Genomic DNA, 25688 nt, shown 5'->3' with positions numbered 1-25688 from the left:
TAAATATCAATTTTGCCACACAGCAATTGCTGACTTTGAAACTTGTAAATATTTTTGTGCATGGATTCACAGCAAAAATTTAAGACATTTGTATTTATGTATTTTTTAAAAATACATAAATAATTATCTTGTACAAAATGTTTGGTATACATTATAATGAAATTCCTGTCAAGCTTATGTAGTGCTATATGTGGTGAATCTTAGTAAATTATAATATTATTGAATAAAACATTCAGTAATTCAATTTAAAAATAAAACTACATACATAATTAATTCATTACACACAGAACTGTATTTGAAGTATTTATTTTTGTTAGTTTATTTATTATTGCTTTCAGGTAATACAAACCCAAAATTCATATCACTTAAGATCAATTAAAAACAGTCATAATTGTTATGACCTACACAATCATGGTGAATATTGCTGACCTGACAATGTCCAGCAGACAGTGACTGACAACTTCCACAAGGATATTAATGAATGGAAAGTTAAGTGGAAGGGAAACGTGGTGGAAAATGTTGCATCCTTTCAAGGATTGAAAAGCAAATCCTGTTCAAGAGTTTGTGGTTAGTCAGTGCTTCTTTTCAACTGATTGTAGTTTTTGCATTTTATTTGGAAATGGAGGTACCAGAGTCTGGAGGAAATGCTCTATTTGGCTGTGTCGTGCATGTTTAAGTTTCACTTTTCAATTAAAAAAAAAAAATTAAGCTTTTAGGTGAATATATGTTATAGACATGACATACATTAATATCTATGTGTTCATAGGCACGAATATATGTCGAACCATGTTGCATGTTATCTCTTTTGACAGTGAATGTTTGGTTACTTCTTGGAAATGACGAAACATCTTGTTTGCCTTCTTTAGAAACACAGGGAATCACCAAATATGGCATTTCCTCTTTGTTACCCGCGGTGTGATTCCCACGAATCAACATGGAGGGCCGCAGCATCAACTTTTTCTAAGCCAATCAGATGCAAAGTTGTATAGCCTTTCTAGTCGCTAGCCAATAACGCGGTAGTATTTCGCAGCGAGGGGGGGGGCTAAAATAATGGTACAGGAAGACGCACTGAAGTGAGGTGGGGATGAGAAATCATCATTTAGTTAGCTCGCTGCTAGCTGCCTATATAGTTGAAGTGTAATGAGCTTAGTAGCCCAAATTTAGAATATTAGTTTACTTTTGGTTGGGACAACGACGACCATTTTACATCAAGAATGGACATAAGTTAACAATGACGGGGGAGAAAAAGAAGAAGAAGCGGCTGAACCGCAGCATTCTTCTAGCAAAGAAAATTATAATAAAAGATGGAGGAAGTGTGAGTTAAATATTTATTTATCTTCGTTAACTTAGCTTACCATTGAATACAGTAGCTCTCGACTGTTTGTCTAGACCGAAGCCGTGTGTAGCTAGTGTAAACACAGCAGGGCTGAAGTTGTTTATGGCTGTCTGTTGACTATAATGTTAACCGTTAACCGCTGTCTGGCTGTTGGAGGCACCGCTGAGCTAAGTGGCTAACTGTAATACAGCGGCCTGCTAGTGGTTTACACGTCAGCTCAGGTAACGCTAGCAAGCTAATGTCAACAACACCGATGTTTCTTCTTAAATTAGTTATTTCGTCACCTGGAATAGTTGCATTCCTTCCCCTACATATTCATCTTAAACTTACCGAGTTCTTTGTAAAGTGTATGACTTCTCAGTAAGTCAGCAAGCCCAACATTTGCTTCAAGTCTTAAATTCGCCTTAGCTTTTTTATAATGACACTTTGCAATGAAAGTGACATCTGCGTTGTTGAATAAAACGACTTTATTTGTTGAGCTTTTGTATCAGAATAGTAAAAACTCAAGGTTATACCGGTTGAAGGAACAACATTTAAATATTGTTTGCTAATGTTTTATACGAGCTGAACAACTCGTAGAACATTCCAGAGTAATAAGCGTTGATTCCACTTGCCATACTAAACATACACTCTCCAGTAACGTAATGTTGTCTTTAGTGTATGCTATGATTAGTAATTAGAGATGCACCAATCAAAGATGGGTTTTTTTAGCTGATTTTTATAACGCTCTTACCTGCTGGTACCAATTCTCGAGCAATAAAATGCATTTTTACTTTCTAGAAAACATAAAAAATAAACTGTATTAAGAATGAAGTGTTTATATCAAAATGAAATGAGGATTTCTCAAAAACAGCAAAGAGTCACAGGGCTTTCTCTCTCTGCATCATTGACAATCTTCCATGTTATAAGACGTATAACATCTGAAACTAAAATCTAATTAAAAGTATTATGGAAAGGCTTGATCCATTCATTTACTCTAATCACATGGGATCCTTAAAAAACCTTTCTGTTTTGGAGTAATAATGAATTATTTCCACTAGGATCAGAGGTCAAATCACACTGGGTTTGAGAGAGAGATACACAGCTCTGCAACTCCACAAAATTTATTACTATTTTAAAACAAAGACAGCACAATTAGAGCTACAATGTTACACTTTATTTGGTAGAACTGCAGTTGTTGCAGTTAGCAGTAAAGATCATTCTCTTTTATTTATTTTCCCTACAGAGTTAGTAGATACTTAAATTGTGAGCTTTTCAAAAGGCTGAAAACATTTCCTAATCCAGCGTGATCCATGACAGACTCAACTGGACTCAAAGAAAAATAATAGAGAAACATTTTTGGCCTGTATTAAGCTTCTTATTATCAGCTGACCTCAAACTCAAAGGGTTGCTTCCTGAGTGAACAGAGAAATGTCTCTATGGAAAATAGTTTCCTTTAAAATAGCTTTTGACCCCTTTTTTTTCTTATAACTTCATTGTTGAACGAGTTATAATCAAAATGGCTAAACTTGAGTCGTCTTCTTAAGCAACAACTTTCATAATGTTGTAATCACTGATTATGAAAAAATTCTTTTTATTTTTACAGTTTCTGAGAGGCCAGTCACAGTAACATCCCATCAAAACGACTAAATCTCTAGAACACATATCTGATAATACTTGGCTTTCAGATATAACAACAAATTAAATAATTTTTTCTTACTTTCTTTCACTTGTTTTAGTTGTGCATACCACTTAGAGAAGCTATTCTGCCTTAAATGTTTGAATTTTGTAATAATTAATCTTTTCACCCTCTGAATTAAATTTTTAAACGCCTCAGTGATGTTGAATATAGTTTGGTCGTCCTTTCTCAATTACATCTTCCACAACAAAATGTTACTTGGCAGCACTCGTGTGTGTGGTGCGTTCAACAACTGGAAAAAATCTGACTTTTTAGTTTTTGCCGTTCAAGCTTTGAAGCAACTCGCCAACCAATTTCAATTCAAGTATTAATCCTTGACCTGTTCTTTCTGCTCAGTCTGCAAGTGTCCCAGTAGTTTACTTAAACAGCAACATGCCACTATATCACAAAATTATTACCAAATGTAATCAGTTTCTGTTCTTCCCTAGTAGTAATTTCATTAATAATTTCTCTCTTGGTTGTGTTGTTAAGATTAGTAGTTGAGAATCATCTGAAATCAATAAAAACTCAAAAATAAATCACAAAAGCATTGTTTTTGCCATATTTAAATCAGGTTAATATTCACCTGCAAAAAACAGATGTTTTGAAGTAAGTTAATGCAGAATATTCTACATGTTTACCTTTCTGCTCTTAATGGAGTTACACAACTAAAACAAATTGATATTTGCTGGTGAATTATTTGGATTTTCTGCTTGGGTTGAGTTTGCAGTCAACTGTATAACAAACATGCTGCTTATAGCTCCTGACTTTAGTTTTGAAAACAGAAGATGGGTGGAGCTCCTTCGATCTTCACATCACAACCAGTTGAGTGTTTTGTAACTGTAAATATTAAATGCAGCTGAATTTGTGCTTCTTGAAATTATGTTTGTGATGTTTCATCCAGCTGACCAGCAGTGTGCAGGAAAGGGATTCTATTCCCCAAACACACAAAAGAAAACTCTGTTTTCAGTTTCTCATAAGAAACCATTTTAAACGGTAGCTTTTAAAACTTGTTCCTGTAATTGTCCCATGTGTGACTTATTGGCGGTGTTTGTATACTTGATGTTTTTGGTCACAGTTCTGTGTTAAAACTGCAGATGAAAAGTTTGCGATCCGCTCGTTTGATGGAGTAAATGAATTATGTTCTATCCGAGGCTTTTGGAAAAGTGTGAGCAATGTGGGATTAGTTATAAATGGAGTGATGCATCACTGTTATGCAATCAGTTAAAAGTCAAACCTACTGAAAATCTATACGAAGGGAGAGTTGCAAACATGGACTAAAAAGGAAACCACAAACATTTAATTTCCTTCAGTTCAGTTCTGGTCATCTGCTTTACTCCATTTCCGACATACGTAGCTCTTCTACTACAGTTGTTGTTGTTGCTCCAGATCCGATCTGACCACTCAGACATCATGATTTCACCTCCAACAGCCAGATTTTCTGCCATCTCCTCATCCAACCACTGCAAATTGTGCATTGAGAGCTCACTAGTCAATAGCATTGAGTGATATCTTAATGTATTGCTTGGCGTCAGTTTCATTTAGGGGAAGTTGCGCCGTGTGTGAATCAGTTAAAGCTTGTTCCTCATTTTCTGCAAGTCGAGTCATCTTAATGACCTGAAATAAAAGGCGTTATCAAGGGGAAGATGTTCACCCCAAGCAGGAGTCTGCACTGCTTTTACACGATTGGAAATAAATATGGAAACAAAACCGATTAACTCAATAATAGCATCTAATGGTTTGCTGCACAGCATCTGTTCTCTGGCTCCTGCTTCACTTTGTCACTTCAAAAATTCACTTTGGAGTGATGGGACTTTCCCATAAGGGAGTTGGTTTTATTAGAGATAATAAGGATGTCTATTCATGTTTCTCTGATTACAGAGATATCTGTTTTTTAGAATGACCTACAAATGTGCCTCTAGAGAGCATTGCACTACTTTGACTCCACAGCTTTTTTTAACAGCTTTAAAAAGCTGTAACAGCTTTTTTTTGTTTTCTTTTTTTAATTCATCATTCTTGATTAAGAGAACTTTTGTGGTTTCAAGTTTGTCATACCTACTTAGTTTGTAATGTATGCAGAAAAATCCGATCAAACCCATTTTACGCTGGTCCTCTTGCACCCATATTAAAGAAGATGAGTAAAATTTAAAAAAATAAGTAAAATGTGTTGGTATACCGTAAATATTTCTGTCGCAACAATGAATTAAAACAACAAAATTTCCATTTGCATGATTTATTGTTTTTCTCTTTCTACCAAAAACTGGATGACAAAAACCTTCATTTTGGTGTTTTGGTCTCAACCAGCCCCTGTTTTTGAAGGACGATTGTATTAACAGAGACTTCATGATTCATTTAATTTGTTGTTTTAGTTTATTTATTTTGGATATTTAAAATTACTTTCAGTGTTAAATGTTCATTAGAATTTAATGTTTATTAATCTTTGAGCCATAGCATTATATTACTTAAAAACATTATTATCTATCGCAGTAACTTCTGGGACAATTTATCGCCCAGTGAAATTTGTTATCTTGACAACAAAACAACCTTAAAACACTTGAGATCACAATCTAGACTTAACATGTTTATCCAAATATTCCTAGTTAGCATCCACAGCCTTCACAGGTTCTCATGTGATCATATAGTTTTATAATTCGACAGATTCTGACATTACTTTTATGTTTCCATCATCAGACACTTTGAAGCTGTGAGATTGATGTTACTTGTCAGCTAACCGCCTCTGTGTGTTTCTCTGTCTCCCTTTAGCCTCAGGGAATCGGTGAGCCCAGCGTCTACCATGCTGTGGTCGTCATTTTCCTGGAGTTTTTCGCATGGGGCCTTCTCACCACCCCGATGCTCACGGTAAGCCACACACAGCTGTTATGTAAACTAGCATAGCAGTGTGTTGTATTTGTACTATTTATTTATTTTAAACAGGTTTCTAAAAACAAAGAAAACAAAACGTGTAACCAAGAACAACATAATTAGATTATCACTACTTTTCTGATTTAAAGAAGTGAACATATTTAATCTCACCTCTCCTATTGCTTATCGACTCAATAATTACCAGGAATTTGTAATAAAAAAACATGTTATGACATTCATATGCCTGTTTAATTTACTGTGTAAAGACCCTACAAATAAATTATACTGCAAAAAAAACAAATTCTTAACCCTTTCATGTATACTGGTGAGTGAAGTGGACAGCTTTTTTAAAAGCCATTTTCTGTCTCTATGCTCACTGACCACTGAAGTGGACATTTGTGCATCATACAATACACTATCAACTACTGGCCAGCCACTGCAAGCACAAGAAAATATTTATTGAATTCAGTAAGGCAGACAGACAAAAAGCATTCCGACCAACTCTGGAATATCCAGTCCCTCCTCCTACTGTAGAAACTCTTGCAGGGGAAAAAGAAATATTGTGACATCACATAACCCCTAAAGACTAATACTGCTGATGTATTTTCTAAATAACTTTGTATTTGGAAAAAAATCCCAGAATTTTTATCTTTTTTTTACTAAATTTGTTTTCCCACCTTTTATTATCCCTTTAAAAGAAACTTTGGAAAAATCCTGACATAAAGGATCACAATTCATGCATGAAAGAGTTAAACCTTTGTCTCATTATAGCTGTAAGTTTTTGTATTTTATTGTGATTTTATGTGATTAGCCGACACAGTAACATGACTATGAAGTGGGCTGCATGAATTTCAGTTTTTATTTTTACAAACACAGCATGCCATTTTTATGTATCTAGTCCCCTTTATTCTGATGACCCAAAAACAACCAGTTTAACTAGTTGCCTTCAGACGAACTTTATTTAACCACAAAACTGAGTGAAGCTGTGTGATGATTGGGCAGCTGTTGTATGATGTTTGTTAGACATGAGTGAAAAAACAGCATCATGGAGCCAAAGGAAATAACCAAATACAGAAAAGATGAAGATGTGGAAATTTAAATCAGGGTTAGGTTTTTAAAACGATATACTTCAAACACCTCACAGAGATTTGACCCAAGTTGGATTTTCACAGCAGTCTGAACGCCCCAATTCTGATCTTTTCACTTCCAAAACATCAGATCTGTGTCACTTCCATATGTGGAACTAATTCAGATACTTAAGATGTTTTTAAAGCGTTTGTAGTCTGAATTGTCATGTTGCATTTCATCCGACGTCTATGTCCTAATTCTGCACCAGAAGAAGTCAGACGTGGTAAATCAGGACATAAACAACGGATGAAAACTATGATTCTGAAATCATGGCAGAACTTTCTGTCAGTGAAATTCTTCACACCTCAATCCAGAACCTGCTGGCTCTGACTACACATCCGAACATCCTTCCCTACAAAAATTGCAGTCAGCGTACCTCAAAAGGTCATCGCTATTAATTGCTCTTTCGTTTTTACTAGCTTTCTTCCTCTTATGATTTTTTTTTGACAATAATATCTGCTCCCATTGCTGAATAAACGTTAAAATTGATCCATAAACTGCTCTATATACGATTTATTTTCATAAACCGCGTGACATCAAAATTCTTCTTGTGCGCATTGGGGTTGTTTTCACACAGAAGTCTCATTGTGGTCCGGTTTAATTAGTAGTATGAACAATCACTCAAAACCAGACCTCAGTCCAGTTAAGAATCTGTGGAAGACATGAGTGTCTTCCACACTCATGTGGAAATGGAAATGGAAGTACACAATTTTCATTTGTGAAAATTTCTTAACATGATAAAAATTTTGATTTGTTGTTGTTTTTATTGTTTATACATTTCCATTTACGATGTTAAAAAGCAAAACAAAAAGCTGATGTGTGCAGGGTTTCCCCCAGAAAACTTGCAAAGCCCAGCTGTTGGGCGCTAAGGCAGTCATTCATCCAGCAGCCTGTCGTGTTTTTAAGTTAAAAAATGTTTAAAGTTGACAGGAAATTTGAAAATATCACTTGATAATTATGTGCTATTGGACGATTAATACCTGACACCAATTATGAAGTCTTAAAAATTGCTAACATTTCTGGGTTTCCCCCAGTGAATTATAAGCCTGGCGGGCCACCAGGCTTTACTTGTGCCCCTACCAGGCTTAGCACTGATTATTTATTGAAGTTTTTTTAAATGTTTGCATTTTTTAAGACTTTACAGTTGGTGTTCAGATATTAATCCTTCAGTCTTTCAATAACACAACTTTTTTTAATTCAAAAACACAATGGGCCTCTTCCTGAATGACTGCTGAGGGCCCAAAGAAACCAATTTAAAACGGGAACATTTTTCAAGAGCAGTATTTTACACTTGCCTAAAAAAGATGTAATAAACAGTTTTTCATCATAATTTTTATTATTACAATAAGTACCACAAAATATCATGATAAAATTCAAAGTCTATGTCACTCAGCCCTCATTCAGACACTTTCATGAGACATTTTACAAACCGAACTGGGCAAACATTTCCATCTTTAAGTGTGCAAAGCTGGCAGAGACATCCCCCAATAGGCTTATTTCTAGCAAAGGTTTTACTACTCAATGGGACTTAATAGAAATCCATTAAACACTAGTTTGTGTTAAATACCAACCAGCTGATCAGAACCCTATGTGATTTCTTTTCAGCAGATGCTGAACAGAGAACTATGGATGTGGCATCAGTTTTATTGTCAGTCCTAATTCTTTGTTGAAAAGGCTTATCAGGGGGTCGCTGGCTCGTATTGTCAGCCCACATCACAGACTCTGTTTGGCTCAAACCACTGTGCCAGCAGCTGTGATGTAGCGTTTGCTGCAGAGGTTTCCTAAGTTACACAAAACGGAAGAATGACTCTCTATCATCCGGCACAGACTGTTCCTTTAAAGCTGTTTTATAAATGACTTGCCATAGGGTGTGCTTTATTTCACATCAGCTACTCAGCGTTTAAGTTATAAGTTTTTCACTGTAGCTTTGCATATTTCAGGTCAACTTTGCAGATTTTATTACCTCTGGTTTCCAGCCACATATTTTTTCCTTTAATCACGAGTTTTTGCCAGGAACCTGTGTTTCAAAATATGCGTAAACATCTGTTTGCCACACGTTTGCCAGACAGGGTTATGCAATGGTCTCTCGTTTGAAGGAGGTGTTTGTTTGTGCAACTGTTCACCGTTAATTATTTGGGATTTGTTGCCCCGCAACGAAAAGCTGATTTGCATTTTTGGCTAATCAGAGGCCGTCTGAAGATGAGAGGGACTGATTCATTAGTCTTCTCTAAACATGTCAAGTTTGACTGTACTTAACTCCAAGGAAGAAAAGACTTTTCCTTCACAGACAGTAACAATAACCAGACTCTCAGCTTCAAACTAAACATGTTCCAGTCTAAGCTAACTCACAATGTTCCCACTCAGGTGTCACTGACATGAGCAAGACTTTGAACTTTAACAATTTGAACCCGACTTACTCAAACGTAACCCCTTTAGAATGCTTTTTATAGCTGCACCAGTCAGATTTGTGACCAATTTCTTGTAAAGTAAACTCTATCTCTTTTTAACAACAATAATTAACAGTCAAAAAATGTATTTCGTTGCTGTAAATGTAACATTTTTCAAGGATTTTCTGAAATTAGCACAGAGTTGTACTCTACGTCAGTGTCCTGCATGTTTTAGATATTTCCCTCCTTCAGAAAAAGCCGGTTGATCAGCTGTGAACAGAACAGGCTGTGCTGATGATTTGCAATCACCTGAATCAGGTGTGTTAAAGCAGGAAAACATCTAAAACATGCAGGGCAGCGTACTTTGAGGACCAGGGTTGAAAACGCTGCTCTACGTCATTGAAAGTGTTTAAATTCAGAAAAATACTTTTGGTCGTAGGACAGGTTATTTAAGTAAAACAAACCTAAAAGTCACAATAAACAATAAATCAATTAATTGCATGATAAATTAAAAGAAATGCATACATTTTCATTTGCTTCATTTATCATTTTTCTCTTTTTACCAAAAACTGAATGATAAAATCTTCAGTCTGGTGCTTTGCTCTCCACTATTCCTTTTTTTAAAAGACAATTTTGATTTCATAATTAACTTTTATTTGTTGTTGCTGTTGTTTTCTCTATTTATTTTGGACCTTTCAAATGTCTTCCATTTCCAGTGTTTAAATGTTCACTGGAATTTTTATTGATCCTTGACGATGTATTATTGCATTATTACAATTATATAGCTTGAAAATTGTCTCAAAACAACAATATTATCGTTTACCACAATAAGTCCTGGGGCAATTTATCATCCAGCAAAATTTAAAAAGCCAAACATTTTTGTGTTTGACTTGAAACAAGTTTGCAGCATAAATGTCAGATGGAGATACATCTTGTAACTGTGTTCAATAACATGAACTTGCTTCAGTTTTATTGAGAAATTATTGTTTTGTTTACTTTTGTGTAGTTGGTTTTTCTTTACATTTACAAATTGTTTCTGTTATTTTCTTCTGTGAGGTCGGGTAAATTACAGAAACAAAGCCGCTTCATCTGGGTTGCTGTGTTTGTTTTTCCAGGTATTACATCAGACATTCCCCCAACATACATTCCTGATGAATGGACTCATTCACGGTGTGAAGGTAATTATTACACAGATCGGTATGGTTCTGTTTTCCCTCATGCTTTATCTTCACTGACATAACTGCAATTTAGTCGTCACTTTTGCATAAATTGATGCAATAAATGACTTCCCATTTCCGTTCATCCTTTGTGGACATGATAGATGGTTGGATTAAAAAAAAAAAATCTATATTACACCATGATAACCCATTTATGTGCAACATTAACTACAAAGACTCGCATAGCTCGATCTTTACTGCATGTCGTCGACTTTCTCTCGCTCTCTTCTCATTTCCTGTCTGATTCCTGTGAATTAACGCTCCAAAATCTAAAAAGTCTGTTTATTTAACAATCAAAATGCGAATGGACAAATAACTGTCAAAAAATAGTTTTGCAAAGCTTGCTAATCCCAGGGTTTGCGTGTTAGGGCAGTCATTCATCCAGTGGCCCGCCGTGTTTTTGAGTTAAAAAATGCTTAAAGTTGACAGGAAATTTGAAAATATCACTTGATAATTATGTGTTATTGAAAGAGTGGAAGATTAATTATAGTTGGTGTTCAAGATTAAACACCTGAACACCAACTATAAAGTCTTAAAAAATGCAAATAAATCACCAATGCTTAGCCTGGTGGGGGCACAAGTAGAGCCTGGTGGCCCGCCAGGCTTATAATACTTTGGGGGAAACCCTGGTTTTGGTTGTTCTTTAAGTTAAAATAAAAGTTTAAGTTTTTGGGCCTCCAGAAAAACTTTTTTTTGTTTGTTTTTTTCTTAATATTAGTCTAATGTTTTGCAGATATCCATCTTCACTTTTTCAGAGCACACCTACTGATCTTAGGAGTCTTACTTTAGGACAAATGCAAATATGGGTACACTGATTTATAGGTGCCAGTTTTCTTAATTTTGGGAGATCATGTGAAGCCGATCTTATTTACCTCAGCAAAGGTCTAAAAATAATCACCATCCTTTTTGAGGTTTGACTGATAGACCGGACCACCATGACATGTCCTTCATGTTTGCAGGTTAACAGTAATCACCCCATTTTTGCCAACTTTGCGACTTTCTTGCTGTATTTTGCAACATTTCAGATGAAAAAAAATTGGTATCGGCCAAAATCTGAATCGCCAAGTTAGGCCTTTTGAAGCTTAATAATCGGCGATTGGCAGAAATCTGCAACCAGTGGACCCCTTAATGCAAACGCATCTTTTTCCAGTCACATCCTTGAAAGATACTTTTGAAATGCAACTTTTTTCTTTGTCATATCTACAAGTTTGCTGCTGCTTTTACACATTCATTCTTCTTTTGTCTAATCCACTTTCCAAAATCTATGCGTCCTTGTTCTTTTCCAGGGCCTATTATCATTTTTGAGTGCTCCTCTGATTGGAGCGTTGTCAGACGTTTGGGGGCGCAAGTCCTTCTTGCTGCTAACGGTCTTCTTCACATGTGCTCCCATTCCGCTGATGAAGATCAGCCCGTGGTAAGAGCGCAGTTCTGACATCCCAGAGGATAAAAAAATCACAACAGCAAAGGTCAAAATGTTTTCTTTACTGACTGATTTATTGGATCTGACTTGTGCGTCGGTTCTTCTGCTTTTAGGTGGTATTTTGCAGTCATCTCCATGTCTGGCGTCTTCGCCGTCACCTTCTCTGTGATCTTTGCTTATGTGGCAGACATTACGCAAGAGCATGAGAGGAGCACAGCGTATGGCTTGGTGAGAAAACGGTGTTGGAGATAAAAAATGATACCTCTGACCCTCTTGTTTTTCTTTTGATCACCTTTTTTCTCCTGGTCCTTCCAGGTGTCTGCTACCTTTGCAGCCAGCCTGGTTACCAGTCCAGCCATCGGAGCCTATCTGTCGGTGGCCTACGGTGACACGTTGGTGGTAATCTTGGCCACCGCCATCGCCCTGCTAGACATCTGCTTCATCCTGGTGGCCGTCCCGGAGTCGCTGCCGGAGAAAATGAGGCCGGCGTCATGGGGAGCACCAATCTCCTGGGAACAGGCAGATCCCTTTGCTGTGAGTACAACACTATTAAAAGTCGACTTACAGAGATGTAAGGGAGTTTCACACCTGATAGTCTGGTAGGCTCGGTTTGGGAGCCAAAATTGCAACGTTTGTTACACTTTCAGTTGCTGCAGTTCGCTTTCACACTGTGTCAAATAAACTAAATTTTTTGAAAAACCTGAACTACTGAAGGAAAAGACACAAAAAACGTCTGAAGAAGACAGAAGCGCAACTTCATTCTCCATAAAATATAAACAAAAATGGAGGATGGATATTTTACTGGTTGTTGGATTTCTCTTATGTTTATGGTAAAATTCCATGAACCATTTCTATTCGTAGCGCTAGACTTGCACCTAGACTGCATTCTGCACCTTGTTGTAGCGCAGAATGCCCTGTGCTATAGTTTGCTTTCTGCTAGTGAAGCGATCTCTGGTCCACTTGCATCTGCATTCAAACTGTGTCAGAGTTCACTTCAACTGAACCGAGTTTTCGGTTTTTAGGGGGACCAGAGTTCGCTTTTGTGGTCTGCATCATCATGGATTGGGCATTCATACTTCGCCAAATGAACTAAACTTTCTAGACAAGCGAAAGTTTCGGGTGTTCCTGAAAAATGTGGAAAAAAGTTCTATTTTCCTAATAGCAAAAGTCTAATAAACCTTATTAATATCATGGATTTATGTTTAAACAACATTTATCTTTGAATTCTTCTTGATGTTAACATTTTACCCATCAGCATTTCAAATTCTAACTTGTTTAAAAATACAAAAAGAGAGATTTCCCTACATGTTTTTTTTTTTTAGACATCAGGCTGAACTAGTCCTGTGGGAATTAAAATTAGAGTCTGAAAACGTGCAGCGATTGGAAGGTAGGAATATGTAGCGTACTTTGTGTTGAACTGTTGTTGTTTTTCTCCGGCTCAGTCTCTGCGTAAAGTGGGCCAGGACTCCACGTTGCTGCTCATCTGTATCACAGTGTTCCTCTCCTTCCTCCCCGAAGCTGGGCAGTACTCCAGCTTCTTCCTCTATCTCAGACAGGTAACATTTTTTCATTTCCTTCCAGAACTTTCCTTGGCATTATGAAACATAAAAGCAGTCAGATTATTTACAGTAAGTCCACATTCAGCTGTATGCTATGCTTTTAGCCTGGGGCTTTTTGTTGCAAATCCTTTCATGTCTTTTAAGTGAATGTTTGAGGCTCATAGTTGTTCCTCCTACAGTTCATGCTGAATGTCAATAAAACTGACGTTTGAAGTCTCAGACAAATTAATCGGTGGGTTCTGGGAAATGTTTTACAATGAAGCAGGATTAAAAATGCTTGAATTTCATTAAGGTGTTCTCAAGATTTTTGTATAAAGTCCTTGAAAGTGCTTGATATTCAAACTGCACGGTTTTGTAATAAAGTGCAACCTAACATTTGATTAAAAGGCTAAATTTAAAGTTGAAACCAGACATTTTCATATACCTGATTTAAAAAAAGAAAAAAAAAACATGCAGATTTTTTTTCTTGTTGTCTGAAATTAAATCAGATTAAACTTTTCTGTAAACTAAAACTCCTCAAGTGGCAGAGTTTTAGATTCAGGTACAGATTTATTAAAGGAATGCAATTTTATTGCATTTTAGGCATGAAAATGTTTATCTTCTTATTTAGAAAAGGAATTAAATTGTTTATTTGCTTCTTTTATATTACTTCTAATATTGTATAAAAAGGCTTAGGTGGTTCAATGAAAATCTGTTGAATGTGTAATTTATCAATAACTAACCTGATGATTAGATGCAGCACTACAATTAATCTGGATTTGCCACAGTTTAGTTTAATTCTCTCATTGATCATTTTGGATTTTTACATCTTTGCGGAAAGAGAACCCACAGATATAAGTTGACTTGTCTAAAATTTAATAAAATCCAATTTTATTGTTAAAATATCACCGTTAATAGATTTCCCGCCTTCGCTGCTGCTAGCGCCAGCGGACAGCTTTACGCTCCAGAGGCTGTGATCGTTTTTTTAAGCAACGTTTTTAAATAATGGTTGATAAACAGATTCAGAGTAAACCTGTTGAGCAAGTCAGACTTGCACCTGCAACTCTTCTGTCCTCCAGTAGGGGGGAAAAAAGCACTTGAAGTGGAGCATTAGGCTACAATTGCTCTGGTAATGTCTTTGTCCTTCTTTTTTCATTGTCACAGTTTACAAACTCCTCACATTACCTTCCCTGCTCCTCTTAATTGTCTGAAAGACTTCAAAGTCCACAAAGAGAATCTCCTTCTAAAAAAGGAAGTGGGACATGCAACTTGTTGACAAAATATCACATACCAGCCTCTTTTGTTTTTGTGTCTTGGTTGTGAAATTCATAAAGGTGTTAGTGTTGATGCATGCCTGTCGCAGAGTCGTGTGCTAACCTGTTATGAATGCGTTCCTTCCCTCAGGTCATACGCTTCTCCTCGGAGATGGTGGCGGCCTTTATCGCCGTTTTAGGGATCCTCTCCATATTGGCTCAGGTATAAAATAATAAGCTGACGTCACATTTCTGCTTTTGCAGTGTGTAAAACACTTCAAAATGTTGGTTATAGAGCTCAACACAGCATGTTTATTTTTCTTTTATTTACTCAACTCAGACGGTGGTGTTGGGGATCCTGATGCGTTCTATAGGAAATAAAAACACAATCCTACTCGGCCTCGGCTTCCAGATCCTCCAGCTGGCCTGGTATGGCTTTGGCTCTCAGCCCTGGTCAGTGAATCTTACACTTTTAAACATCTCATACATTTTTATTCAGTTCAGAACAAGTCAAGAGATAAACAAAGTGGAGTTGGGTTAGAGATGCTGTCATAAATCAAACCATTACAACCAAAAGAAAGCAGTTTTTCTCAAAGGGAAATCTTAATGATTAGCTGTTGTAAGAGCAGAGATGAAATCCTCTTAAAATGTTCAAGTTTAAACAGTTTGAATTGCTGTGCTGTCTCCTCCCACCGACACGTAGACATGCAGCTGCTGGTGTTACGCTGGGAAAAAAAGCATTCCTGTTTACACAACATTCCAGTGGTGAAACACACCACTGACGTCAGCTGTGCATGTATCTGTACAGTACATCTGTTTTCTGATCTCATTTGTTTAGGAGATGCACTGCAAATATCCACTGGTACATCTTTAGAAATAAAATATAATTGAATAGCTGGTTTATTTCAGCAGTTCAGGTAGAAAAGTAGAACTTATGCACTTATTTGGCCTATTTAAAGCATTTATTTCTGTTTAATATTGAGCATCATGGTTTAGAGCTACTGTATCCTTAAAATTATTATTTTTTTATCAATGTTGCTGCTATTTGTACACCTTTTTCTACCACAGTTTTTCCTTCCAGTCAACTTTCCATTAATATTATTGGATAAAGCAGCTCCTTTAACGGAGAGGCTTATTCTCTTTACACAGGGAACGTCTGCTGGACAGAAGTCAGTTTTCCCCTTAATTATTTAGTCCAATAGCATTATTCGTTTTGTTTATTAATTTTTCATTTTCTGAGGAAATGAATTTAGGTATTTAATTCGCTGTAATTATCAAAATAATCCCTTAAAATGTATCAATCTGTATGTATTAGTCTGTATGTAAGCTTTTTTATAAATGGAAATACTGAAACACATTCTAATTTATTGAAATATGCTGTAAATAGGAACAAATATTATGTATTTTATTATTATTGTAAGACGATGCGCATTTAGATATTTAAAGATTAATTGCATTCTGCTTGAATCTTTACCTTTTAAGAGGTGCAGTATGCTTGCATTTTTAATAAAAAACTGTTGAATATTACACAAGTTATCTCAGTCATTTTAAAGCTTTTACTGCTTTTTTTATTATTCTAATTGTCTTTACCCCAATCCACCACTAGAGGGAAGTATATTCCAGTAAAATATCACTTTAAGTCCTTTAATATGCCAAATAGTGTTAAAACCTGAATGCTTTTGTGTCTGTAAAACATGTAGGAGGCAATTTTAAAAAGAATTTCTTATTTAATGGAACATTAAAAATTGTTACTTTATAAACTGTTTTTGTTTGTTGTTTTTTTCCAAGTCGGCCGAGTCTTATTGCTTTGGACCTGACTAAAATAAAAATGCATCGATTCTGAAACTACATATTCTCAATATGAGTCTAACCTGGACGCAGTAAATACACCAGAAGTCACAGAAAATGTTAAGGTGGAGTTGAATAAGATCAGGTTCATCCATGTTCAAAGAATGAAAACTAATAAGGCATTTCAGAACTTATCAGCAGAGTCGGGTAGTTCTAGTTACATTTACTCCATTACATTTACCTTGAATCACTTTTTTTGAAAAAAAAATATTTTTAGGAGTATTTTTAATTCACTGTACTTATTACTTGGAGTATTGCGACTCTTGAGTCAAATTTTTTGGATTCTCTACCAACTGAAAAACAAACATGTTTTAACCAAACATTCACCAGACAGAAACACACACCTGCAGTTTTTGTTAGTTTATTTTTATTAAAAGAAACTGATTTGGAAAAGTTTCTCTGTTGCCTGACTTTATTTGTTCTTATTTATATTAATTATTGTCATTTTGGTCCTTAAAATAACAACATTTCCACTTAACTTTGTATCTGATTATGTAAATTTAAAAGATTGATAATCCTGATAATTTGATTTAAAGATTGATCATTTGATCAGATTTTCTACCAAATACTTTTACTTGAGTAATTTTGGCTGAAGTAGTGCTACTTGAGTAAAATTTTTTGTGTACTCTGCCCTCTGCTTATCAGGACAGTCTAGTGATGATTTCTTTGGTGTAGTTTTTGTTTTCAGCTTCTTACTCCAGATGCCATGTAGTTGATTTGTATTAATTTAGTGGACATGAAATAAGAACGTTTTTTTTTCTTCCTCTCTTTAACACCGACTGCAGGATGATGTGGGCAGCTGGCGCCGTGGCGGCCATGTCCAGCATCACCTTCCCCGCCATCAGCGCTATCGTGTCCCGTAATGCAGATCCGGACCAGCAAGGTGAGCTTCACTTTCTGTTTTCATATTTTCTAAGATCTAAATGTCACTGATGTCAAGATATTTCTATTGAACATCCTCTTTTTAGAGCTTTTTAGCATTAAACTTGGTGTTGAACACAATAATGACATTTAGTTAGCTAGAATAAGATAGTTTTACATTAAGTGTAATTGGCAATCAACATAAATAAAACAAACCATAAGTTTAGTTTTACTATTTTTTATATAAGTAGCCTTCAACAATAGTTTCTTAGCCCTTTAAAGTCTTTCTTTAGACACAGAAGTGCTCAGAGGAATGTTTTCTTGTTTTGCTACTGAATACTTTCCTGTGAATTATTCAAATCTTTCCTGATGTCTCCCTGCTGTCAGGGGACAGACACGTTCGGGTTACATCCTGCCCTCTGTGTGTTTACAGCAAATAACAGCAGCACTTGTGCTAATTATCACAGTCTGTGCAGTTTCTTCACAGCCTGGAAAAGTCTCTCTTTATTTTTTTTCCTTGTTTTGTCTGTTTGTTTCTTTCTTTCAAGACTCAAAAATTGAGTCTGGAGAAGTAAAAACGTTTGGATTAAAATTTTGCAGGAACCCTGAGAATATGCGAGCTTTCATACTCAGTTGTATTTGTACATATTTTATAAAATGTTTTCTTGAATCTCGTAAAATTCTTTTTTTAATTAGTTTTGTTGGAGATACTTGAGACTTTTACTGGCCAAGACCACTTCCAGTTTTCTTTGTGGTCTGCCCAGCCGATTCCAATTGTGGTTTAGTTTCAATTATTGTTTTTTTGTTTTGTTTTGTTTTTAACTTTAGCAAATCCTTTAGTCTTTCATACAAAATATCTGAAATTATTGTTTAAAGATGGAGCATCAATGGGAACAAAACAGCAAATTCCCAATGTATATTCATTTGTATATAAATAAATACTAAAAAGAATGGATTTTAAAGAAAATATCTAAAAGTTAGTAAAATATTATTGCTTAAAAGCTAGAAATTTTTAAATATAAACATATTAACTCTGATCAGAGATCATCAAATCACAAATTAGTCAATTTTCTCTCAGTGGTTCATCATGTGATTCATCATTATTCATTTGAAACACGAGAAAAGGTTTTCATATTCAGGGAGTGAGGAGGGATTCAGTTTGGTGTTCACTTTTGTTTGCTTTTTTATGTATTTTTTAATTAGATAAAATTTTTGTTATTCGTGTAGGTGTTGTCCAGGGGATGATCACTGGAATCCGCGGGCTGTGTAACGGTTTGGGTCCGGCTCTTTACGGCTTCGTCTTCTACTTGTTCCACGTTGAGCTGACGGACTCGGACGGCTCTGACAAAGGTGCCAAATCCAACATGGCCAACCCCACTGACGAGGTGAGCGGCGACGAATCTCTGAAGACTTTTCAGAGATTAAAGACTTAAAATCCAGAGTACAAACCACTGCCGTTTGCAAGGCTATGAAAAGTCTTGCAAAGGCTTTGCACAATTCAATAATTGTACCAATGTAGCCAAATTTAATGCAGAAAGTATCTTCTTAAATTAGTTTATAGTTGAGTTTTGCACAGACAAAATTAAAATCTTCTCAAAATGTTGGATAAAACACAACACTGCTATCATTTTCTGTTCCTAGCTAACAGGACCACAAACATCAACAATGTTGCTCAAATAAAGAAATATTATTTGGTGATTGATCTATATCTCCTTTTCTGTTGCTGAAAATGGACAAAAATATATTTATAGACCAAAAGTAGAAAAGGGAAGAAATCTTATGCTATTCTATTATTAAAACAAATGTGACACACTTTTTCATGTTTTGGATTTATTTCTCAACTACTTCCCGACAAGAAAAATCAGACTACTTTGTAAATTTTATTAAAACTAAGTGCAATAAAATACTTTTTGCATTTTAAAGGGTGTTTTTTACCCACAAGTATTTTCAGCTAGACTAATTTTGGTATTTGCGTTTATTCATTGCTTCTATTTTTATTTTATTGCCAGTGATGATGGCTGTTTGTGCTCGTCCTTAATAAAAAGACGAGCACAAACTCGTGACAAGCAGTCACTCCCACAGTCCTCAGGGCAGCGGGGCGGAGGGCAAGGAGCCGCTGCTGGGGGACAGCAGCGTATAACCTCAGCTAAGTGGGGCACACACGGGATGTGTTTGTCCCGTGATGTTTGGTCCCAGCTGTGGAATCTGGGTGTTTCATCACTGTGACAAAATCACAAGCTCCATGATTCAGGGAAGCAAAACGCCCCATTGAAAGAAATCACCCAGATCTTTTGCAAAGCAATGAATCTAATGTATTACATGTTTAAGAAATAAAAATCATTTTCAACTCCTTGATTGTAGGAAAATCTTGGTTTGAAAAGTGGAATTTGAATGATTGGCTAGTTGTAAAAACACTCTGCTTGGAAAAGTTAGATTTGACTAAATGTTAAGGTTTATTTTTACATATGCAATTTAAATTTTTAATTGGTTTTTAAAAAAAAGTCCTGAATCATTACAGCTGTCAATTAATCACATGATAAATTAAAGTAAGTGCTATGTTTCATTTGCATACTTGTTTGTGTAGTTTAAGGGATGCTGCCCTTTAATATGAATAAAAGGCCATTTTGAAAAATGTTGCAAACATTTCACACACAGTGCAACACAGTTTGCACTTTTATCTTTTACAAAAATAAAAGTAAAACTGAAATTTTGCCTGTTTTCTGTGTCTGAGCCTAATGATTTGTATGTTTTGTTGGAACTTCAATACTTGTTTTATTTATTGTTTTAGGTGTTTTGTTTATTTAGTTTTGATACTTAAGCTAAATATCCAAACAGTGTTAAATTTTCTTTGAAATGTACATACAGTGATCTTTGAGAGGATGTACTGGTACCATTATCAGGGTTTCCCCCAGAAAACTTTCTAAGCCCGGTGGTTGGGTGCGACAGCAGTCATTCATTCCGGCGGCCGCCATGTTTTTGAGGTAGAAATTTCTTTAAAGTTCACAGGAAATTTCAAAATATCACCTGATAGTTATGCTTTATTGGAAAGCTGGAAGATTAATACCTAAACACCAACTATAAAGTCTTAAAAAAGGCAATAATAAAAAAAAACTAAAATAAACAAACAATGCTAAGCCTGGTGGAGGCACAAGTAAAGCATGGTGGCCCGCCAGGCTTATAATCCACTGTGGGAAACCCTGATTATGTCTTCATTGTGAGAATAGTTAAAATGACAATATTATCTTTTATCGTAATAAATTTGGGGACAATTTATCATCCCGCAAAATATGTCATGATATCAAACCTGCAGAAACTTTGATTTTCATAAGAGTGGGAACTTTTGTTTTTTTTAAATTAATGTCGTTTGTTCCTCTCTCGTCAGAGTGCCATCATCCCCGGTCCTCCCTTCCTCTTCGGCGCCTGCTCAGTGCTACTGTCCCTGCTGGTGGCGCTGTTCATCCCGGAGCACACGGGGCCCGGCATGCGGCCCGGCTCCTACAAGAAGCACAGCAACGGGGCGCAGAGTCACTCCCACAGTCCTCAGGGCAGCGGGGCGGAGGGCAAGGAGCCGCTGCTGGAGGACAGCAGCGTATAACCTCAGCTAAGTGGGGCACACACCCCATTTAAAACAGAAAAAGAAAAGAAAGACCCTCAACATACGGACAGACGCACACGTTTAACCACAAGGACACGCATCAGGGTGCCGTGGAGAGGAGTTTGTCCACAGCACAAGAGTGGGTGCTCCACCAGGCCGTTCTTCGTCTCAAGGCGGGTTTATGAGGACTTTCTGGAGGAAGCGTTTAGTATTTTTATTTTGTTTTTTTGGGTGTGAGTTAGAGAGATGCTGCTCAGCTGGACTCCATTTTCTCTGCAGGTGTGGCACATAGAACCCAATCAAGTGCGAGAGGGGGTGTTTATTTAAAATGTCGCTACGTACCTGTGTGAGTCTTGATATTGGTTTTTGTCCAGCTGGAGTGTAACAAACACTCGAGCTCTCGTACTGAAAAGCTAACTTGTGTCCCAACGCTCATCGTCGTTTTCAGAACTGTAAGAGGAGCGTTGAGGAAACGCTGCCTAACCTCAGCTAGGATGGTCGACCCGTTCAGATGATGAAGGCTTCAGCGTCAGGACCACAGATTTATCCAGATATTAGACTTCTTACGGAGAGAAGTGCAGGAAGGAGACCACTCCGTTAGCTGAAGTCCTTTCTCAATGTTTACTTGCAGTTCTCTAGATTCATAGAACAGTTTGGGTTGTATATTTTTCTCTGTTCAAACTGAAGTCCAGTTGTGCTTCAAGTTTCTAATTCAAGAAACAAACGTTGCCTTGAAGTGGCTTACCATTTAAATAATAATAATAATAAAAAAAATAGACATAACCTGTATGAAGACCAAGGTCTGAGTAGGCTCTGTAATCTTACTCTGTCGCTCCCATCGGAGCTGTTAGACACTTTTTATTCCTCCGCATTCGTACCCTTCCTGTTTATCTCGGTTCTTGACGTGTATCAGCATCAGGGCTAAGGCTTACAGAACCACGTTTTTTTATTTGTTTTTTAATTTCTAGAGCTTCAGGACCACGTAGAGCTATCTGTTAGCAGATCAGTGGTCAACGCTGGCTGTTAACACAAAGTTTCTGGAAATATCATTAATACATTCATGAGAATATCACACTGCAAAAACACAAAATCTTACCGAGTGTTTTTGTTTAGTTTCTAGCGCAAACATCTTAGTACATTTGAAATAAAACCAAACTAACTTACAAGTAACTAATCAGCTTGTTTGAAGTCAATAATTTTGTAATATTGATTTTAAAAAGTACTAACTCCACTAGCTGATTATTTCACTCATAACATTGGAAAAATGTCTTGTTAGTGAAATAATTGGCTAGTTGAGCTTGTACCTTTCATCAATATTAAAGATTATTCACTCAAAACAAGCTCCTGTATCTTGCTGATAAGTTACTTGTAAGTTAGTATTTTTAAGTACTAAGATGTTTGCACTAGAAACTAGACAAAAATACTTGGTTAGATTTTATGTTTTTTGCAGTGCAGCAATCCTGCAGCATTAAGTCTCTTCACTTTGTGGTGTGGTGTGTTGATTTCTGCAGTTTTGCTAAAAACTGAAAGTTTCGTTTGTTCCCTCATGTTTAACCGGCCGACTGAAAACACAGCGCGTTTCTCCAACCTGCATCTCTGGCTGCTCTTATTTACAGAGTTCCTGAAGAATAGAGTTTGACTTCAGTTAGAAAGTAGAGGATGGAAAAAATATTTTTCAACTTTTCTCCCTCTCCCAATGTCTAAATATTAATTTTTTTCTCTTTCCTTCCTTTCTTCCGCCTTTGAGTTCCTTGTTTCTACCTTGTGTCTCTATCTTTTCTCCATTACTTTCTTTTCTTTCTCTATGCACCTTTATTTCTTCTTCTTTTGTCCTTCCTACCTTTTATTCTTCCTTACACTTTTCTTTCTTTTTTTTTTTGCTGGTTTCTTATTTAAAGTTGCCCACCTGTAGAATTTTATCTGCCATAATTTTGAAGATAACTTGTTTTTTTTATATTTCAGTAGAACCTGCAGATCTCAGTCTGATCATCTTTATGTGAAAAGCCTGCAGGAACTCTGTATTTAATGGTTCAGTATTTAATATCCTGGAGGTTTGATTACAGAAATGTTGTAAAATCTTGTTTTCGATCTAAATCCTGTTTCCTCATTGGGAGTTGTAATTTAAATCTACAAATTCAGCTTCTTCCTCACTTCTGCTTTCCTGAGCCCAGTCTACTGCTTTAGCATCGGACCTTTATATTTAGTGTCATTTTCCTGCTCAGTCAGGTCAGTTAATGAATTAAGTGATTCAGTAAAAAGAGTTGATTGGGTCATACCAACTAGAATAATCTCTTCCTGATAAGGATTTTTTTCCCCCTCCCAATACAAATCCCAGTTAACTCGCTCACCAGTCACATTCCAAAGGCAGCAGGATCCTGTTTTTGCTTTCAAACGGAGCAGTTATCTAAATGCGAGCATGTTTTACTCTCCGTTTCAATGCGACTCACTAATATTTCGCCTCATTGCTTATTTTCATGCAGCTGCAGTTAATCCAGTGCGGACAAAACGTACAGAAAACAAAAAGGTTCTTCAGCTTCGTCCTTGAACTTCATGAATTTTAAAGAGTAGAGTTTCAGCCGCTCTGTTTGAGGATGTTCAAACATAATCTGCAGAAGTAAATACAGTCGTGTTCATTGTGAATGTCATTGTAAAGAGCGGAAAAACCTGTTTGAAAAAAGTTCAGATTAGCTAAATAAATAGCTCAACTCAATTAGAGATGATGCTATCAAGTCTGATTAAAATCCAGGACATTAAGTGGAGTGTGAGCAGCATTGTTGACATTTTCCAGCTTTATCTGTTTGAAGCTTGAGCCTTCATGACGAGGGAGGAGTTTCTAAAAGCAGATTTGATTTTCTAGAATCCATCTAAAGATTTCCAACCATCTTACCTTAAACTGCGCTGCTGCTTTTCTTTGAGTTTTGCGGGGAAATTTAACCTGCTGCACCATAAGGACTGAAGCTGCTCAAACTTTGATAAAGAAATATTAATGCTTTTGGTCCTGCATTTTGAAATAAACCCTACAAATGAGGAATGAAATTTAAAAAAAGGATGTTAACAACCCTTCTCTTCCTTTTCAGTGTGAATAAAACCTCATTTGAAGATGCTACACCTGAAATGGACTCAAATGATGTACAAATCGATACAGTCTGTTTTTGTTGCCTGTAGGTGGCATCCCAGTCTTTCTTTTGCTTGTTTTGGGGAGTTGTTCCCCTGCAGGTTTTATTATTTTCTTCTTGTTTGTTTTAATCATACCTCTACTAGCTAAATGCTATTTAATAACTGAGCTCACACGTGTGCCAAATGTGTTTGATTTTGCTTCTTTTTGTACTTTGTATGCACTTGAGTAATTTGATTATTGGTTTCTTCTCTTTTTTTGTCTTAATATCTCTGGCAGAAGATGTAACTTCTAAGGCTCTATTTTTTTTTATAGCTTTTTAAGTCCTGATTCTGTCATTTTTAGGATCTTTTCCATTTTTTTTTGTTTTTCTTAGATCTCTTCAGCCTTGGTCTTCATTTAATGACAAGCATTTCACTGTTTTTTTTCTGTTTTGAGTGTATTTGTGTGTTTGCCAGATTGATATCTGAATGTTCCACATCATTTTGACCACATAACTTAACTGAGCCTGTCACAGTTTTTATTCATCCAGGCGGTCTGTAAAGTTAATTTAATCTTAGACTTTCCGATTCGTAGTTTATTGGACGAAGCACAGAGGTAAACACACATCCCTAATCCTCTGCAAATTGGTAAGAATCTGCACCAGCCTCCATGTGCGCTCATACTCCAAGCGGACGACTGTAAAGGTACACAAATCACCTGTACATGCATCAAATGTAAATATATACTTGTCGCTCGAGGAGCTGGCCACCTCTTGGTCCTGTTTGGTCGTACGGTGCAGTTATATATTTCTCAACGCGTACCTGTTATTAGCCACTCTTTAATTTTAGTACACCGTGGTTTGTGGCCTGAACCCCCCCTTCTCTGTGTGCCTAAAATTAGCCAAGAAATGTGTATGGCAACGTAAGTAAACGGTGGTTATTATGTAAATACGGGAAACTAATGATAAACTATTTATTAAAGGTTTATTGTACAATGAAATATTTGCCTCAGTTTTTTGCACAGGAGCGATTAGGGTGTCTTTTTTTTCTGATCTCCTGAAGCGTTTGGTTAAAGGCGAGGCAGCCACGTTTAATGGTTTTTAAATCTGAAGTAAATCTCTTTCCAAACAGAAATCCTGTTAGCATTTATCTGCTGTCTTTAATGCCTGTTTTTATTTAATCCCACAGCTTTTGTTTATTTTTCAAGGTTCCTGGCAGGATCACTTTCATTTTATGATCATAGGGTTTATGTTTACAGTGCTTTGCTAAAGTATTCATACCCTTTTTCACATTTTTTATTTCATGTTACAACCACCAACTTCAATGTAATGGAGCTTTTTTTTCACTACCGAAGACGTTAAAAGCAGACTGTTCATATATTATTTATCCCCCTTTACTCTGATACCGTTAAATAAAATAAGAAATGACCTAATTAGCAAATAGTTTTCATTTCTAATTTAATTTCTGTAACTGCAGCTGCTCTGCGGAGG

The 25688-nt window shown here is 36.3% G+C and overlaps 1 protein-coding gene across 1 annotated transcript; it reads left to right on the top strand.

Moving 5' to 3' along the window:
* Positions 1-1053: 1053 nt before the first annotated feature.
* Positions 1054-25198, top strand: mfsd14a2 (major facilitator superfamily domain containing 14A2). Its single transcript, XM_028019364.1, has 12 exons — positions 1054-1315; positions 5757-5852; positions 10486-10548; positions 11874-12001; positions 12121-12235; positions 12323-12541; positions 13450-13563; positions 14950-15021; positions 15139-15251; positions 17432-17529; positions 18735-18892; positions 20890-25198. The coding sequence occupies exons 1-12, from the start codon at positions 1232-1234 to the stop codon at positions 21100-21102; spliced, it is 1473 nt and encodes a 490-aa protein (XP_027875165.1). The 5' UTR covers positions 1054-1231; the 3' UTR covers positions 21103-25198.
* The last annotated feature ends 490 nt before the right edge of the window (positions 25199-25688 follow it).

Source organism: Xiphophorus couchianus, chromosome 6 (genome assembly GCF_001444195.1).
Source record: "Xiphophorus couchianus chromosome 6, X_couchianus-1.0, whole genome shotgun sequence".
In the NCBI taxonomy this organism is placed as follows: domain Eukaryota; kingdom Metazoa; phylum Chordata; class Actinopteri; order Cyprinodontiformes; family Poeciliidae; genus Xiphophorus; species Xiphophorus couchianus.
Note: the sequence above shows the minus strand (reverse complement) of the source record. Positions and strands in the feature narration are given on the sequence as shown.

Coding starts and splice junctions, on each gene's coding strand:
- mfsd14a2 (XM_028019364.1), top strand. CDS start 1,232: ATGACGGGGGAGAAAAAGAAGAAGAAGCGGCTGAACCGCAGCATTCTT. Junction 12,002..12,120: donor CTGATGAAGATCAGCCCGTG/GTAAGAGCGCAG, acceptor TTCTGCTTTTAG/GTGGTATTTTGCAGTCATCT. Junction 15,022..15,138: donor TCCTCTCCATATTGGCTCAG/GTATAAAATAAT, acceptor TACTCAACTCAG/ACGGTGGTGTTGGGGATCCT.